We start from the raw sequence: 19,753 nt of genomic DNA, 5'->3' as shown, positions 1-19,753 counted from the left end.
GTGTCTCTATGCTAACATAAGGAAAAGCAAGAAATGGTTGAGCCCAAACATAGCAGCAACTCCTGCTTTACATTTATTGTCAGCAATTGAGACGTCTTGCAGACGCAATCCAAGAACAATATCAAGGAACTGATGCTACTTCTCGATAACACCTGCTCGCATTCTGCTAGACTCACAAAAAACATTATACAGGAGATGGATTGGGAAGTTATTCTGCACTCACCTTTTGCACCTGATCTTGCACCCTCAGGTTTTCACCTTTCTGCTTTCTATGAAACATCCTTCAAGGAGCTTCCTTTCTGGATGAACATGCAGCCTGAATATGACGTGACTATTTCTTTGCTTCAAAGCTGTGCAATTTCTGCAGTCACAGAGTCGGAAAGTTATCCCAGTATTGGCAGACGGTTGTACATAGCAAAGGAGAATATATTATTGTTGACTAAAATCTCCATTATGTCTATCTGTTGCATTTATTAAACTTATGGAAAAATGCTACAAACTTATGCACAAACCTAACACATCTTCTCAGCAGAAGATATGTCAATATGCTGACCTTTTCGGTAAGTTCTTAAGTGTTGTGTGCATACATAACTGTGTTCAGTAACTGCCCCCACCCACCCACCCACCCTCTCTCCTACTCCTTCTGCTGCTGCTGCTGCCGCTGCCACCACCACCACCACCACCACCACCACCACCACCACCACCACCAAATGTGAAACCATACATTCAGACATTCTTCTGTGTAGTTGTAGTTATGAAGCAGATGTGGTTTCTGTTTGTGTTTGAAGGTAATTTTATTATCCAGTCACTAAGTAGGTGATACAGATTTTTCTGGTGAATACCTTACTCATTTGTGTCAATGAAAATAATAAATTTTTGAGCAAATAATGAAAGTGGATGGATTTAAAAAATCTACTCAGCAGATGACAGCAGGAGAACACAGATGTATAAAGGTTAAAGAAATTGTCAAGCTTTTGGAGCCAGTGGCTCCTTGTGGAAGAAGGGTTGAAGGGGAAAGAAGGGGGGCTGAAGGAGAATGACTAGCGAAGTTTAGGAATTGGGGAGAGTTTGGTCAAGTCACCCAGAATCCTGGGTCAGGGGAGATTTTTCCAAAGTCTTCTCGTTTCCTACATCTCACCAGTCCTTTTTTTTCACTCCTCTTCCTCCCCCTTCAACCCTTCTGTCAGAAGAAGGAGCCACTGCCTTTGAAAGCTTGTAAATTTCCTTAACTTTTATATTTGTGGGTTCTCCTTCCACTTCATGACGAATAAATTTTTTTATCCAGCCAGTTTCAATACTCCATTGTGTGCAACACTAAGGCTGATTGATGGATAGTATCAATCATATATTTATTCTCCTTTTTTCTCGTTAGAGATTTTCTGTAGACTTTAAAAAATGTTGAACGATTGTTACAGATCCTGTGTTCAGACCAGTGCTGATAATGGGACCTCTTGCTGACTGCGTTATGGAGAAGCTTATTCAAGATTTTCCAGATAAATTTACTCGTTGTATTCCAGAAGTGATGCAATGTCCACAGTCAGTAATGGAAAAAGGAATAGCAGAAAATTTATTTGTGGACTACAGAAAGAAGGGCAGCTATTTTGAATGTACATCTGTTAATGCTGTGAAAGAAATATGTGATAAGGTACGTAATATGTGTTACAGTAAATAAATTCTGCAACAGAAACTACATCAAAATCAGGAGAAAAGTAGCCAGTCACCTATAGTTGATTGACACATGACACAGTCTTCTCTCTCTCTCTCTCTCTCTCTCTCTCTCTCTCTCTCTCTCTCTCTTTTGCAGTGGAGGGAAGGGGGAAGCGATAAGTAATTGGGATTTTCTACCTCCCAGTAGTGGGCAGGTAGTGATGAGCTCTTCTTCAAGGTAAATATTATTTTGAAACAGTTGACCAACCATCGTCTGTATGGAAGGTTTCATTACTTGCCTTCATAAATGCTTTTTCACATGTTTGGAATTTTTTGTCTCACTTATTTTAAGCCCAAAAACACTCCCTACTAGGTCCCTTTAGTTTCTGCAAAACTAAAGTCACTGCTTGATTCTCAATTTTCAACTTGTGACTGGAACAATAGGTGTGGTGGAGAGGCCAATCCTTTTTTCGCCACAATACAAGCCCTTTTTACTACAGTGTCTCATGCAATCATCTTACACTTGAAAGTAGTAATGCTGGTCATCTGTGGTACACTGATGAAGAAATTCCTCTTGGACAATCACTTTGTTGCTGAAAAGCAAACCACAAGGTTTTGCGTTTGAGCACCAGTCTGGCACAAAGTTTTAATCTGCAGTGAAGTTTTGATAGTGCACACTCTCCTATAGAGTGAAAGATTCATCTTGGAATTTGTCAGTTGCTTCTGATTCCATCTCCCTCCTCTCCAATCTTGGCACCTATGGGCATTATATCTGTAGTGGGTAGTGGATAATCATTTTGCTGTTGAAAAACATACTGCAAGGTTCTGGGTTTGAGTGCCAGACAGGCTGAAAGTTTTAATGTGCAATGAAGTTTTGACAGTGCACTCTCTACTAAAAAGCGAAAGATTCGTCTCAGAATTTTAGAGCTGTCTCCATGTCAAAAAGTCTCCTCTAAAATCTTGGCACCTATGGGCACTATATTGCAGTGGGTTGCAAAAATTATGCAAATATGTTAACTTCTGCTTGTGCCCTGAGATGATGGATATCCTACCAAAAATTTTAGTCATATTCCCTATAATAGTATTTTTTTACTCACAAACCCACACACTATTCAGACCCATCCATATTCCATCCATGCTCTCTTTTCTACATCTCAAAGGTCATTTGCCTGTGGATAACCCAGTTACAAGGTGTTTTCAATACACCCATCCACCACACTTACTGCAGTTACAGACATTTGTAGTCCAACCAAAGGAAGGTACACAGCATGAAGAAAAATTCATGCACTCGAACTTCACAGCCTGATTCGTCACATACGAGCAATAAAAAAGTATCTCACAAAATTTCATCCTGCGCAGATTTCGGGCAGTAAATGGACATAAAAGATTGACAGTGTGGCTACACTATAATCACATGTACTGTAATACCTCTGTCAGGAGGTAGCAGCAGGGCTGTGCAGTTGATGCAGTGGATAGCATTTTTGGTTAAGATGCAGTAGGTCAAGGTTTTGAATTTGGGTCAAGGCTTGTTTGTTTTTGTTTGCTAAAAGTAGTCTGCATGGTATGAAATCTGCCATCTTAATTACTATAAAGTGATTACAGTGGGTCTTCTACAAAACATTTGCAGTTATGTACTGTGGACACAGAAATGGAAGTACAATAATTTTCATTGGCCAACTTTTAAAGAAACCTTTTGCACTTGGTGGATGTGAATTGTTTTGTAACTACTGGATTCCAAACTTGAGTTGTATGGATACTTTCCCCCAGTGGTCCCGTCGATTAATATGAACTATTGTTCTTGCCACCTTCAGGTCACTTCATTAGTGCCTCATTTCACCAGTAGTGCTAGCAACATGTTTTGCAAATAATTCCAATGAGCGTGTTTGCGGAGGGTACACAGAAAACAGGTTTGGGATCTAGCAGATGCAGTGGTGCAAAACAAATCACATCCACGACGTGCGAAAGGCTCCTTTATAAGCTGAGCAATGAAAATGATAGTACTTCCATTTCTGTGTTTGTAGTAAGCAACTGCAAATATCTTGTAGAAGACCCACTGTAATCCCTGTACGACAATTAAGATGCCAGATACCGTCCACACAGACTACTTTTAGCGAATATAAACAAATAAGCCTCAACACATAATCAAACCATCGACCTCCTGCATGTTAACCCAAAATGCTATCCCCTGCACCAACTACACAGCACTACTCTATAGGGAGGTCCATTCATAGCGACCGGGCCAAATATCTCACGAAATAAGCATCAAATGAAAAAAACTACAAAGAACTAAACCCATCTAGGTTGAAGGGGAAACCAAATGATGCTATGGTTGGCCCGCTAGGACAAACGGATGTCAACTGCGTTTTTTAAAATTGGAACCCCCATTTTTTATTACATATTCGTGTAGTATGCAAAGAAATATGAATGTTTTAGTTGGACCACTTTTTTCGCTTTGTGATAAATGGAAATGTAATAGTCACAAACGTATAAGTATGTGGTATCAAGTAACATTCCGCCAGTGCGGATGGTATTTGCTTCGTGATACATTGTTGTTGCGGTCTTCAGTCCTGAGACTGGTTTGGTGCAGCTCTCCATGCTACTCTATCCTGTGCAAGCTTCATCATCTCCCAGTACCTACTGCAACCTACATCCTTCTGAATCTGCTTAGTGTATTCATCTCTTGGTCTCCCTCTGATTTTTACCCTCCATGCTGCCCTCAAATACCAAATTGGTGATCCCTTGATGCCTTAGAACATGTCCTACCAACCGATCCCTTCTTCTGATCAAGTTGTGCCACAAACTTCTCTTCTCCCCAATCCTATTCAATACTTCCTCATTAGTTATGTGATCTACCCATCTAATCTTCAGCATTCTTCTGTAGCACCACATTTCGAAAGCTTCTATTCTCTTCTTGTCCAAACTATTTATCGTCCTTGTTTCACTTCCATACATGGCTACACTCCATACAAATACTTTCAGAAATGACTTCATGACACTTAAATCTATACTCAATGTTAACAAATTTCTCTTCTTCAGAAACGCTTTCCTTGCCATTGCCAGTCTACATTTTATATCCTCTCTACCTCGACCACATTACCCTTGTTAAAATGGACCGTTTACCAATTGTGAAAAAGGTCGATATCGTGTTGATGTATGGCTATTGTGGGCAAAAAGCCCAATGGGCATGTGCTATTTATGCTGCTCGGTATGCTAGATGACATCATCCGAGTGTCTGGACCGTTCGCCGGACAGTTACGTTATTTAAGGAAACATGAAGTGTTCAGCCACATGTGAAACGTCAACCATGACCTGCAACAAATGATGATGGCCAAGTAGGTGCTTTAGCTTTAGCTTTAGCTTGGGGGGGGGGGGGGGGGGGCATGCATGCTCTTGAGTTGGAGAACAAGAGAGAGAATGTTGGTGAAATTTTCTGTGCAGTTATGTGTATGTAAGCACCATACATAAATCAGCTACAGGTGAGTGGTTGCCTTCCTTCATTTTTGTTTATAAAATGTGTACACACTCCATTGCTCTAACTTTTAAATTTAACATTTTGTAATATTGTCCAAACATTCAAACTTTCTTTTTAACATTAAATGTGCTTTTCCCTTTCATTTGCAGAATACCCATTGTATTCTTGACATAAGCTTGACTTCAGTGGAGAGACTTCATCGCCACCAAATATACCCTATTGTTCTATTAATAAAATTCAAATCAACAAAGCAGATTAAAGAGGTCAAAGATACTAGGTACCCAATGGAAAAGGTTTCAGCAAAAGCAGCGAAGGAAATGTATGAACATGCTTTGAAACTGGAAGTCGAGTATCGACATCTTATTTCAGGTAAGAACTGTAAAATGCCTTTTGTAAAATGGTCTGCACAGTTTTAGTAACAAGATAGAAATACATCATTTACATGGTGTAGTGATTTATTATACAAAATGTATATCAGAAGAAGGATGAGTTAACTTAAAAGATACAGTTGTCTACAGTGATCAGCTAATGCGCAAGTTCTCCACATGTGAGGAAGCAATTTGTTCTTTGTATGACAGTAAGTGGAAAGATAGTAAAATGTGTTAACATGCTGCTTCCAGTATTCAGAGAGGCATGCTGGGTCCCAGATTAAATCTTCCCAGTGTCTTAACCAACCAGCCCGTGGATAACATTTTTAGGTAGTGAATACCGTTCTGGTGCCCATGTGCCACTTCAGCTGAAAATTTTTTGTAAAGGTATGAGGAGATGACAGAAAGGGCATCCAGCCACTCCCCACTTCTGCCACTAACATTGCTAAACCCAGATCAATGTGCTGCCCCTATGTATTGTATAAAGCTCAGAAAAAGATGATGATTTCAGGTGACAATGCACTGATTTGTTATTGAGGAAGTGAATATTCGGATATAATTTGCCAAATAGATACAAAAAATTGAGTAATGCTTACAAAGAACATCAGTTTATTTTAGAATTCATACTGGTGTGAGGTGGAAATAAATTTGTTTTGCTTTTATTGGGTGGAACATAAGCAACAGTCATTGGTGAGGCATCATGCAAATCTGGCAAAGTTAATAAGTTCCATTAAATACAAGAAAATCAAAGCAACTATGTTTTTTGACCAAAGGTGTGCATTTTTAATGAATTGTGAAACTAGAAACGTCAGTAACATTTTTGAACCCCAAATATGACATTCAGTACTGTCAGTGATGAAAACTAAGAGCTGGAATTGTCTTGATAGACAAGACTGTCTCACAGAGAGATACTCACACACTGCTATGCACATTGTCAGGGTGATTCATCTGATTTTGCACACATTAATTATCTCTTTCCCCTGCAATTCATCCTGCCAAGAGATAGAGATGTGTAAGAAATTGTTGTTTTGAAGTAATTAAAATCTCAACTGGCAGAATTCTATTCCAAGTGTTTCTTTAAACTATGTTCCATGTTACCAGATGTACTTGGAGAAGAATGATGAGAGAATGTAGAAAAATGATAAAGAAGTGTTTGTCTTTGGATCCTATAATGTTCTGACATATGTGATGTGCATCTTTTCTAGTCATTCACCACTTATTTCTTATAAACTTCTCTTGTGCAGGAATTCATGTGTTGCCTGCTCTTATAAAGTGTGTTTTATGTTTTATAATTATTTATCCATTATTTTTTCCATATTTCATTAGTCTATTTTATCCTCCAGACTGAACTTTGAATGCTCAAAGCACAAGTTTTGTTTGAGTTAATGTAGCTGTGTCTATGATTATATCAGTCTCATTATTGTTGCTCATATGCTTTGTGAATAAATTTGTTGAATTGTGATGTTACAGCTGTGATTCCAGCTGGTGTGAATGTGGCCTACATGTGCACACAGATCAAGGCAGCAGTGGATCAAGAACAGAATAAGACGCTGTGGGTTCCTTGTGGAACATTGTAGATCTGTGCTTGTCAGATATTGAGAACTGTTACTGATGATGTTCCCCTACGGAATTTTTATCTAGAAAAACAGTCAGATTCTGACATGAACATTGTGTTAGTATTTATTGTTTAATAATCATAAATAGGACTCAATAACATTGAGTCATATTATAAAAACTGTTACCAGTTCTCTTTGAATTCTCATGGATATGTAGATATGAATTTCTTGTAAAGGATGTAGTAATTTCAGATAAATGCTCTACAATGAGAGTAAATTCAGGGTAGAAGTAGAGGAGTATTAACACAGTTTCATGTCTGTCATCTGTTTGTGTTGCCATGAAGATATGTCTTCTGGTTGCTTTACATTTATGCATTTTTGCCAATCTGTGGGATGTTAACCTGGTGGTGTCAAACTACCACAAATGCTCTTCTATAATTTGCCCTGTCATTATTCTTGCTCTTTGTTTCCCTTTTATTGCATTAGTGTATACAATTAGACAAATTTCACATCACGAACTGAAGATGTGTGTCACTTTAATGTTATCAGTTGTTGTTATTAATCCCAAGAGCCTCCAAATAATCCACCTCCATTAGTTTTGGTGAAGAATACTCATCTATATTTCAGTGACAGGGTAACAAATGAAGATTACTTTGAGACAGATTGTGCCCAGTTGGACATTTAGTTCAGTAATCAACATTTTTGGGCACTAAATGTCTGTAGCTATATTATTCATGGATAATTGTTATTGATGTGCCATATTCAGTAACATTTAATATTGTCTGCAGTGTATGAAGCTTTAATGCATCATAATTTTTTGGCTTTGAATCACTAACTGCAATAACTTAATGCCTGTGTGGTCAAAATTCTGTAAAAGATGTCTAGATCCAGAGGTTCTCCCAAAAAACAATTCCATTGCAAACTAACATGACAACCATGTCTCTTGTGTTCATGTTCTGTTGGCTTGTAAAAAACCCATTTCACCGTTATTTGATTTCCCAAATCACCCCATGCTGATATGGAAATTTATGCTAGTAAAGATTGCTATGCTTCAGTGGCCCTAGACTGTTCAATGTCGTGTTTCTTTATTTTGTTGTATGTGTTAATGCAGTTGTTAGATTATGAGTACTGTGTGATATTACATTAATAACTCAGTTGTAAGTAATATAAAACATATGATTTTATTTGCAGGTTATGTTTTAATATGAGAATTCAAAGAGAACTTTCACTTTTAGTCATTTTTTATCTGTTGTATGTATATATTGTAGACACTGTGTGTGTGTGTGTGACGAAGCAACATGTAAATGCAATACTCATTCAAAATCTGTTTGAAATGTGTCAGTCAAAGAATTGTTGTAACTGTTTTGTAAGATTGTTCAGTCAAAATCTGTTGCTGTTATAATTTGTCAAAGCATTTTCTCTACGAGAATAGTTTATGGGAAAAAAGCTTACAATGATACAGATTTACTGTTTAATTTCTAGCAAGTGATACTGGTATTCAGCTGAACTGTACCTGTTTTTGCATAACCTGTTAACAAAGTTTTGTACCTCTTCATTGTACTTCTCTGAGACTTTTTTATGTAACATAAGTCAGAGTTGTCTGAGTAATTTGAAATGATTATAACACACAGTAGTGTTAATAGTAACTTTCAGATCTGTCCAAGGACAGCATAAACTATGGCATTTCTTTACAAAGTGCTGACTGCATTAATATGATTACAATAAATTTTGATTCTCATGCACGGGATTAATGACAATCTTCCGTTGAACTTGCTGTTGTCTTATTACTCCTCCCTTATACAAATGGGTTTTCAAATCCTTTTGTGATTTATAATTTCCTCTTCATCTTTGACAAAACAAGAGTGGTTCTGCTGTGCTTGGTTGCTACAGTGTTACATTAAAGAAAAAGCTGTAGTGGCACTATTTTGATCCATTTATTGTTCAGATTAGTAAATAATGACATGAGATTCCAAGAAACCTAGAGATTTCTAAACATGAAGTACATTCAGTCACTCAAGGATGGCACATTGATGGAAAGCCCTTGACTTCTCTGCCTCAAAAATCCACTAGAACTTCAAATTTTACTGATCCTTCATTGGTGAAAGAATAAAACTAAAATTCCTGAGCAAATCTAAACAAGTTCTATTGTTACTGTGAGAACTATGTGGTTTCCCACCTTCAAAATAGTGAGCCTTATTTCTGCCACTGTGATCACATAAAGGTTTTGCATGACATATATTTCAACTGGAGAACTAAAAAATAATAATGATTTCATTGTAAGGTGGAAATTGAAAGAACACCATGGTGGCGAACACGCTACCACTGTGCACTAAGAATATTTCAGGATCAGCCTACTAGAATGCTTCATTCATTACATTCTAGATAAACAGTAGCGACCACTACCTCCTAAAATTAAATATGCATCCAGTCTCCTGAAACGTACAAAGACACTAGAATGGAAGAAAGAAAGTGTAAGAGATATCTTGATCTAACTGTCCATAAGGATTAACTATGAGTTTTTTCATTTCACATTATGAGATGCAGGAGATGAGTGACACATTGGAGTTAACATAAGATACATGGCAGCATCTTGAAGAGGTCTCACATGGTTATCATAGTGAAAAGTTATTTGAACACATGGTCAGCAGAAAACACTCACTCAAGTCTTCCTGCCGTTATGGCTTTGTTGTAATTTTCTCATCAAACATTTCAAATTACTTGGACCATTTTGACTTGCACTGTGTTTCATTTTGTTGGCTGTGCACTAGAGAAATTTCAACGGTATTTATGAATCAAGGATTGTAGTTTGCATTTTGTACAGTACTTGTTTACATTGTTAATAATTTTTTGACTTGAACAGTATTGTGTCTGCTGTGCTTCTTTCCCATTAACAGACAGTAAAAATTAAATCCCAGTGATCCTTAGTAATTAGTAAACTTAATGTTATCATGGTACTTGTTCCTTTCTTACAAGAATTTTTTTTTGTTGCAGTAATGACTGCTAGAAAAATATGAATTGTCTGCTAAATTGGAAATGTCTCACAGATGGAGAGTGTTATTACTTAAGTAGTTAATTGCAAATAAGATTGTACAGTTTTAATTGGACTTTACAGTTTAATTTGCGGCAATGGTGGATTTTTGTATTTCATTTAGACATTGAAATTTTTGCCTTGATTATTGTTTTGAAATCGCTAACTTCAGTTGAAACTAAGTTGCATAGATTTAGGTTGTATATGCTGGTAATACTGGTTCTGGACCATTGTCATGCCTATGTATTAGGTGAAATGACAGGTGATTAGTACAACACAGTGGACAAAGCTGATGGGTTGATGTATATTCAACTATAGCTTGGTATATGTAAATAAGAAAGGAAAGAAACATTTGTAACTATTTACTCAAGCTTCATTTTTGAGAAAGAATTTGATACTAAGAACATTAAAGGGGGTCTATTAATTCCATTTGGCACTCTTTGTTCATGAACCAATACTTCATCAAAAAGATTAGCATAGGATAGACTATGTCACAGCTAAAGAGTTCCAATAACTGTGTGGTGTCAGTGGTTGTATAGCAATGGTCCAATTCACCAGTGTGTGTTTGTCATGGCAGTTTTGTTTGCCATGAAGTTTTTGTTTTCAGGTGGTTATAAAATTGTTTTGCCTCTTCTAAATTAATTTCTTATAGAGTTCTTTGTAACAAATATGCCAAATCAGTTGACTAGTATTTGTCACCAGAGTTCGTTGGTGTCTTTGAATTACAGGCAGCATAAAGAATAATGAATTGTTTACTTACTGAGGAATCAGTAGACAGGTGTTATTTGCCATTTTCGGAATTTGCTACGTTTGCAAATATATTTTGAAAGTGTAAACTAGATGCAAACAAATTTATTGCTACATAAGGTTCCCCTGACACTCTTGTAAAAAGCATTTTTTGTATATCCTGGATAGATTTGGATTATCTTTCTCTGTGTATGTGTTAATTATTGTTTATTTATTTATTTAATAATCAGGGAAATGAGGTGCAGAAGAGAGGATGAACTGGCCTAAATTATTTTTTTAAAAAATCCTGTTTTTTATAGTACATTGTACAGATAAACAGATTGTAATAATATGCACCAGCAAGCACTTCCATGAGACATTTTTCTCCCCCTGTGATCATTTCATAAAGTGGTGTTCTGTTTAGCATCTTCCACATTTAATTTCATTTTGTATAACTTGCCATGTGATTGTATTTGTTTCTTATGTCATATATAGTTTTCTGTGTAGTGGATTTCACTGTCATTTTTTCACTTCACTTACCATGTTCAAAAAACTTTTCATTCTCATGTGAAATATACCAGCAGGGAGATGTGGTAATTAAATGTGATGCCTCATTGACTGGCTGTCACCCAAAACATATCAGCAGTTTTGATTTGGCCATAGAGTATTTCAAAATTCACTCCCTCTAGGAATGAGTATTTTGTAGCAATAGTGGTTTAAAGTAAGACACTTGTTCACAAAACACTAGACAAATATGTGATAACTATCTGCAGTTGACTTTCTAGGTCAATTTCAAATTTTATTTTTGTAGTAAGCTCTTGTAATTAGAAAGGAACTTCAATGTAAACTTTTTACATTCATAAGAGAAATATTGAAAGACAGAAAAAGTGCAATAAGAAAAAATCTATTTGTTTAAACTACACAGTCATCTGAAGTTCCAATTGGGACCGTAAACTACTTGCTAACACGTTAAAAAAGAAGTATTTAGTTTGCACTTTGGTAGACTTTCATTGCTTCTCTGTGCACTTTTCTTTCTTTTTTTTTCATGTGACAAAATAAAATGTTTGGTGGCTTTGTTTATGTATTCATAACCATTGAGTCAAAGATGGGCAACTGTGATTAGCATTTTAGAATTCAGTGGTCTTCAAGTACAACTTGAATGACACTCTTCCAGTTTTTCATTCCTCTTCATATCTGTTGATAGGATCTGATTTTCTATGAAATTACTGTGGGAAAGAAGCCCTTCATCAGTGGCAGCCACGTTTCTTAGTATTATTGTGCACTCGAGTCACGTATTTTACAGGGTGCTCTCTCTTCCTATATTTTTAAAAGAAATGCCGCAATATAATGTTTATAGAGAATCACTTTTAACTTATTTGTGTACGTATTTGATTAACAGATGAAACTGTATATCTTTGTAAATGTAATGTGTGAAATATCTTTCCAACTTAAGGAATATGTTTTAATAATTTTTTATGTGTACTTTGACTGAAAATGTATTTTTGTAATGTATTTAACCCTCTTGTGACTTTTAGAAATCAGGGTACTGTCAAACGTGTTTTATTAATGTAAGAAAATTAAGTGTAAAGGAAAACTTATGTATATTGGTGGATAGATCATTTTATGTTGGAAGTTATATTTACAGAGACTGAACAAGAAGCCATATTGGCTCAGAATTTTATTGTGGTGTTTTGTTGCACCTGTACAGTTAATTGCCAAGCACAAAATAGTCATGTGGTGTATGTTGGATTTTCTTTCCCTCCTTTTTTTATAAGCAGTAGATAATTGTGATGTGAAAATAATGTAATTAAAAACAGTGTTCCATTGTTAAAGTTGTGGAAAAAAATGTAAATTTTAATTGAAATGACCTTAAACATGTCCCTTTTTCAGAATAAAATATTGTGCTTCCCGTTTTAAATCACTGTACTTCACTGAAATTTTAGAAATATAACTGAACCATTCTTCTATTTTGATGTTTTAACAAATATGAGATGTGAATTGCATAATAATGTTCCACTCTTGGTGCTGTAGACACGACTTACCCAAGTACATGTATGCTTAAAGCACAGAGACATTGGAAATATATATGTTACATGCAGAGTAATCAGTTTACATGAGCCAATAAAACTTTATTAACACCAACAAGAAAATCTACTCAAGGGGTACACTTCGATTTTTATTTGGTGTAGAGCAAAATAAGATAGATAGATAGATCCCCCCCCACGCCCCCTATTGTCCATACATCTCTTAAAGGGATAATACACCCCCTTGCAAAAAAAATAATGATTTTATTGCACACACACACACACACACACACACACACACACACACACACACACACACACAGAGAGAGAGAGAGAGAGAGAGAGAGAGAGAGAGAGAGAGAGAGAGAGAGAGAATGGGTTCCCATACTGTGCTGTCTGTGGAAGCATAAATGCAAAATTGATTATAAATGTGTAATTAACTTCAGGCTGGCTGAACAATCACACTAAATATAAGAAATGGATAAATTTAGTTAATAGAGGAAAAGTAATTGGCCAATATAACACTAGTATTTTTGTGAATGCTAGATGACAGTCAAAGACAATATAACAATTATTGGGAGCTTCAGGATTTGCTCTTGTCAGTCGTCAATATCAGTGGGTACAGAATGAAATAAAAGTTAAAATGCCTTATCAGTGTCCTGTACCACTCGCAAGGGAATGATCCCCCCCCTTTTTACATACAATTTCAGAATACATAAAAAAGTCATTCTGTTTATTAGTTGTGCACTATTATAGTTTAGGATGCCAAGCTGAGAGGGATGCCGGAGGTGCCATAACTGTAAGATGTTTATAAGGACACAAAACAGTTAGCAAAGGCCGCTTGGAGCACCAAGCTGGGGCTGGTACGCAGAGCAAAACTTGTATGCAGTGTGTATCACAATTATTAGCGAAAACTGACACAGTTGAAAATGTTTATGGGAGAAAGGAGGGAGGCACCAAATAATACATTGCTTGGATAGTAAAATGTTCTCAAACAGGTCCCATGTGTATTGTTCACTGTCTTTGATAGTTTGTATAAAACAGCAACTGAGGATGCATTCATGCCAGTATATTCTGTATGCAGAACAAGATTTAATGAGATTTGGAAACTGCAGTGGCTAATGGAAACCATGTATATGACTGCAGTGACTGAGGTGGTAGTGATTTATAAATACTGTTTCTCTGTTAATAAGGGAGAAAAGATCTGAGGCAGTCTTGTGCAATTTGAATTTAATGTTACATTTTCACAGGTGTCGAAATGTGTTTAAGAGTTTTATGACAGTATCAGGAAACACTCTAAGGAAGGCATATGCTGAATGAAACTGAAGAGAATGACCGACACACGTGTACTCAACAGTGAGAGCACGGTCTACACAGTCGTGCCATGGACAAGTGTGAACACTGTGATTTAAATTCCGACAATATTACTTCTTACCATGTTGGCAGAATCATAGGCCATTCATGGTGCTGCTGCGTCACTTGAGTGTGTAAATCCACCTTCAGTCAGTGATTGTGTGTGGTATCGTAGGATTGTGTTTGCTGTTAGTAAGTGCGTCTTCACTTCAAAATGGATACTTTGTTTTTGGACAGTGTCTTGCCATAAGATGAAGCAGTCAAATGATGATGGAACTTCCACATCAGATTATGTAAGTACAGTAGTGAGGTTGGTATAAGTCAATAACAAGCCTAAGTGGTAGCAAAATAGCAGCGGAGACTAAAACATTTTTTTCACAAATATAAGGGACAGCCAATTGAAAATTAAACTGAGAGGAAAAACTAAATAAACTGTTTATCATTTCAAAAGTAATTCCCAAAACTGTTGATACATGTATCCCACTGTGAGCAAATCTATGAGTACATGTGAGGAAAATAGTTCTCGGCTGCCTAAAGAACCATGATTGTACCCAGGCGTGCACTTCTTTGTCCGAAGCACATTGATGGCCTGAATGCCTTTCTTCTGGGCTCCAAAATATAGGTGAAATGAGATCGGGACTTTACGGAGGAGGTATGAAGCTCTCACAGTGAAACTTCTATGGTGTAGGTTAAACAACCCTGTCAGCGTGTCACTCAGTGCTACAATGAAACTTGATAACAGCTGATTTTGGGAGAGGCCACATCGTATATTAGTTGTTTTCGTATTACAACTTTCATGTTATGCCACACTCGTGATAAGAGCTTTCAGAAGAAGGTGAACGATACTGATGTTGAAACTTCCTGGCAGGTTAAAACTATGTGTCGGACAGAGACTCAAACTTGGGACCTTTGCCTTTCGCTGGCAAGTGCTCTAACAACTGATCTACGCAAGCATGACTCATGCCCCATCCTCACAGCTTTACTTCCACCAGTGCCTTGTCTCCAACTTTCCAAACTTCACAGAAGCTCTCCTGCGAACCTTGCAGAACTAGCACTCCTGGAAGAAAGGATATTGTGGAGACATGGCTTAGCCACAGTCTGGGGGATGTTTCCAGAATGAGATTTTCACTCTGCAGCAGAGTGTGCGCTATATGAAACTTCCTGGCAGATTAAAACTGTTTGCCGGACTGAGACTTGAACTCGGGACCTTTGCCTTTTGCGGGCAAGTGCAAGTGCAAGTGCAGGGCAGCTTCTGCGAAGTTTGGAAAGTAGGAGATGAGGTAATGGTGGAAGTAAAGCTGTGAGGATGGACCATGAGTTGTGCTTAGGTAGCTCAGTTGGTAGAGCACTTGCCCGTGAAAGGCAAAGGTCCTGACTTCGAGTTTCCGTCCGGCACACAGTTTTAATCTGCCAGAAAGTTTCATATCAATGCACACTCCACTGCAGAGTGAAAATCTGATTCTGGACACTGTTGTTGACTGCCGTCTATGTCATTGTGGTGTAATACTTACAGATATGGAATTACGGTGTGGAAAGAAGTAGGATCGCATCCTGCTATGTTCATATATTTTTTCATACATCTTTGTGGTTTCAAAGATTCTAGGACTTTCTTATTGATGTAATAGAAATATGTACTGCAATACTCAGTGTTATTTACATATAACAGAGCTGTCCCTCAGGAATGCATTTGTTCAATTTTGTGACTTCAGTCGGATTAAAAAATGAAAGACTGAATTGCTGTTAGTGAATTGAACGGCAATGGCTCTTATATTCTTACTTGTCACAAGTATTTGGCTGTTTGTTTATTTCTGAAAATGTAGTGATTTCCCAGGGCAGCAGCCTAAGAGCACAGCTTAAATCGCTGCAAGTGAAACAAGCAGCAATTATTATTATGTTCTTGCTTGTCTCAAATATTTAAAGATACCTGTATGTCGAGATTTCTGAGGGTCCCCTTACTCGCCTTACTTCCATAAAAGTTGTTGCAACCTACAAGACTTGTGAGCAATCACCAAATGTCCTGGACAAGTGCACATCATAATTGCATCCAAGTACACAATAGTAACATATGAAGATCTATGCCAGACCAAAAATTAAATGGGACAGCAGAAATTTTGGTGGTGAAAGTGTTATGATTTGGATAGGCTTCTGTGGTAAGGTAAATCACATATTACTTAGCTGAACACTACACTGAATATACCAATTTCCACCGTCACGATTGTTTTTGGCTTATTTGTATCTACTACTTTCATAATAAATTTGATACAATAGGCTACATAAATTATACAATTACTTTCGAAGAATCCTGCCTTTATACTGATTTCCACTGCTGTACTGTAACAAAAGATCAAAGACAACATTTCAAATAAAGATTCCTTGTATTGCAGTAAACGTCTGCATTGGCAGTTTTCTGTAACAATTCGGGTCACATCCAGTACTTCCCCGATCCTGTCAAAAGAACATTCCTGTTAGATGGCCAGAGAATTGAAAGTCGCCATCACTTTGTATGGCTACAAACTTATTTACAGTGCTGTTAAAAACTTATATGGTAGTATAAGCCTAATATTGGCATATTGTTGGAAACAGAGTTTTACTTACTTCAGTCCCTATTTCAGTGATAAACAATATCATCTCTTGAGTTGATTTTTTTGGAATAAGGAAAACACAAGTGTCCGTGAATGAAAATACAATCACAGTAATTCACCTTGAGCACTATTCACCATAACGAGAGAAAATCTCCAGAATGAATGACTTATTAGTCTGCTTACAATACACAGGGATTAGCAGTCACTAAGCCACAATTATTACCCTTAGAAATACGTCTTTATGTATGTGACATCTGAGCATAAATTATTGTATTGCTTGATATTAAATCTTTTTATGTTATTGGGTTTTAACTTGGAAGCAGATATTTATTTATTTGCTTGTTTGTTTAACCTGATCGGATTACGGCCCTCAGGCCTCATCTTATTATGTTGTTTAGTGTATGGGATTGAATTCTGCTGGTGATGTAAAAATATAGAGTTTTCCCCCTGTTTTTGTCAAGACTGAATGACGTAGCTTATAACATTCTGCATACTCACATGAGTAGTCTCATGTTTAATTGTGCAGCTGACTTACCATGTGACCTCATTTGAAGTATAAAATGATCCACTCATTTTTATATTACGTGACAACACGTTTCTTTCAATTTGTTGCTTACAGAACAAAATCGAATTCAGTCTGTTCTAGTGTCATTGACACACCACATTTAGATGCTAAGTGATCAAAACTGCATTTTTTAGAAACGACTCAAGGCCACACATTTAATTTACATACTAATACCACATACGGGATACAGTAGCATGGAGAGCTGCATCATACCAGTCTCTGGACTGAAGACCACAACAACATCAGTCTCTGATGCATGGTCATGTCTTTCACAGCACATTAGATTATGATCCTGATTAAACTATTTGACACATAAACATTTTTGGAAAATATTAACACCCTTGATTGTGGAGTGATACACCCAAATTCCCTGGCTGTGTCTATAATCTGCTTTCTTTTTTTCAAAGTCTTGTTGTAATCAGAGCTTTATCCACACACTGAAGTCAGCCATCAAGCCACTGAACAATGAGTGCTTTTAGACAGCTGTCTCATAGATCTTCGGCTCATCCATTGAGAAATCAGGCCCAGGGAGTCATTAATGTATGTTGTGGACTAGACACAAGCAAGAGCTTTACTTTGAGCAGATGTTCACATCCCTCTGTTTCCTCTGGGCACATACTGGTACCAATTTACTCATCCCTTCAGAAATAATGGGAGGGAGTGCGCTAGTCAGAACCTTTCGCTTGATCATCAGTTAATTGCAGCTACTTGACCACTTTTAATTTGCACGTTAGAGTACTGGTGATTTTAATAGATGATAAGTGTAATTACTGCTCCAAGGCAACATGGCAACAAATCGAAACTGCATTCTGGGTCACGAATCATTCAAAGTCTAACTGCAGTAATTACACTCTCCATCTGAACAGGTTGTGGAAGGCCCAACAGTACCAACCGGGCAGCGTGTCATCCTCTCAGTCCAGGGGTGTCACTGGATGTGGATACAGCGGGGCATCGGGTCAGCACACCGCTTTCCTGGCTGTTGTCAGTGTTTGTGAGTGGAGGCACTAGTTCTCAGTGAAGTAGCTCCTCAATTTGCCGCACAAGGCCTGAGTGCAGCCCGCTTGCCAACAGCGCTCGGCACACCGGATAGTCTCCCATCCAAGTGCTAGCCCAATGTGACAGTGCTTAACTTTGGTGAAGTGACGGGAACCTGTGTTAGCACTTCGGCAAGGCTGTTGGCAGCAATTATACTGCGTGACAAAAGAAGTGCAGTATCCACAGGGAGAAGAGGAAATGAATGAATTTTACGAGTCGAGAGATGTGTGATGTTATGTAGATAATTACAGAATTGAGTCAGATATCTCAACACTATGAACCTATTTATCATTATAATGTTGAACTCTTTCTGACCTGGATACATGCACTGATTCGGTTGGGAAGAGTGTCACAGAGCAAGCTGGCACAAAACTATTGTAACAGGTCCTTGATATTCTGGATACTGGGTTTGGGATGGAACTGACATCTGAGTTGGTTCCACACGTGTTCTATCATGGACAGATCTGGGGATCTTGCTGGTCACGGTAGTACCTCAACATCGCGCAAACAGTTCATAGTCACATGTGCCACATATGGACGAGCATTGTCCCATTGAATAACGGCACCTCAATACTGCCACATGAGACGTAATACATGATGACACAGGATGTCCACGATATATCATTATGCCGTCAGAGTTCTTTCAGTCACTAAGAGCTGTGACTGGAAGTCACACCTGATGACTTGCTACACTGTGGTGGCCGGAGTTACACTGCTATGCTTCTCCAAAAACTTGGAAGAATGGAACCTGCCACACTCGACAGCGATGGTTTTCTGGGGTAGTGTAGAATTGCAGTTCATCACTAAACATAATGCGATGCCATTCATCAGCAGTCCACGTTTCCTGGTGACAGCACCATTCCTAATACAGCTGTTTGTGTTATGTTGTTAATGACAGCCTATGCATGAAATGGTTCACTCTGGTCTGGCTGTTACTAGGCTCCGAACAGTGGTGCAGGATGACACAGAATATTGTAGGATGCCAATTACTTGTTGTCAGATGACAGGCACAGATGTGAAGAGGTTACGATATGCTTGAAGCACAATACGGTGATCCTCCCTTTTGGTGGTCGGATATGGTGAACTGAAGTCTTACTGATTAGTGTACCTGCCCCCACTTTCCCAAGCAGTGAAACACTGGGCCACTGTCACATCCGAATGTTCCACAAATGTGGGTATTTGACCAGTTGGCCAAACACAGTAAGCCCCCATTCAAACTCTGTCATTTGCTTGTATCATTCTATCATATGAGTATGTATCTTCTTCACAGTCATCTTTCAACATGTAGCACTGTTCCCTCCTCTTATGTAGTCTACCAGGCTTGGTAACAACACTTAACTCAAACAATACCAAGGCACAGTTCATGCTGGGACGATCTGATAAGCGAAAGAAATACC

The 19,753-nt window shown here is 37.8% G+C and overlaps 1 protein-coding gene across 6 annotated transcripts in view; it reads left to right on the top strand.

The window, feature by feature from the left end:
* The window catches only part of LOC126336915 (disks large homolog 5-like), a 185,498-nt gene extending 172,783 nt beyond the window's left edge, over nucleotides 1-12,715 (top strand). For all 6 annotated transcript variants that reach the window (XM_050001046.1, XM_050001047.1, XM_050001050.1 and 3 more), the window contains exons 25-27: nucleotides 1,416-1,645; nucleotides 5,269-5,488; nucleotides 6,958-12,715. In XM_050001046.1, the coding sequence (XP_049857003.1) occupies nucleotides 1,416-1,645; nucleotides 5,269-5,488; nucleotides 6,958-7,064 (557 nt within the window). In that variant the 3' untranslated portion in view covers nucleotides 7,065-12,715. The remainder of the gene's footprint in view (nucleotides 1-1,415; nucleotides 1,646-5,268; nucleotides 5,489-6,957) is intronic.
* Nucleotides 12,716-19,753: the final 7,038 nt, after the last annotated feature.

Source organism: Schistocerca gregaria, chromosome 2 (genome assembly GCF_023897955.1).
Source record: "Schistocerca gregaria isolate iqSchGreg1 chromosome 2, iqSchGreg1.2, whole genome shotgun sequence".
Classification (NCBI taxonomy): Eukaryota; Metazoa; Arthropoda; class Insecta; order Orthoptera; family Acrididae; genus Schistocerca; species Schistocerca gregaria.
Note: the sequence above shows the minus strand (reverse complement) of the source record. Positions and strands in the feature narration are given on the sequence as shown.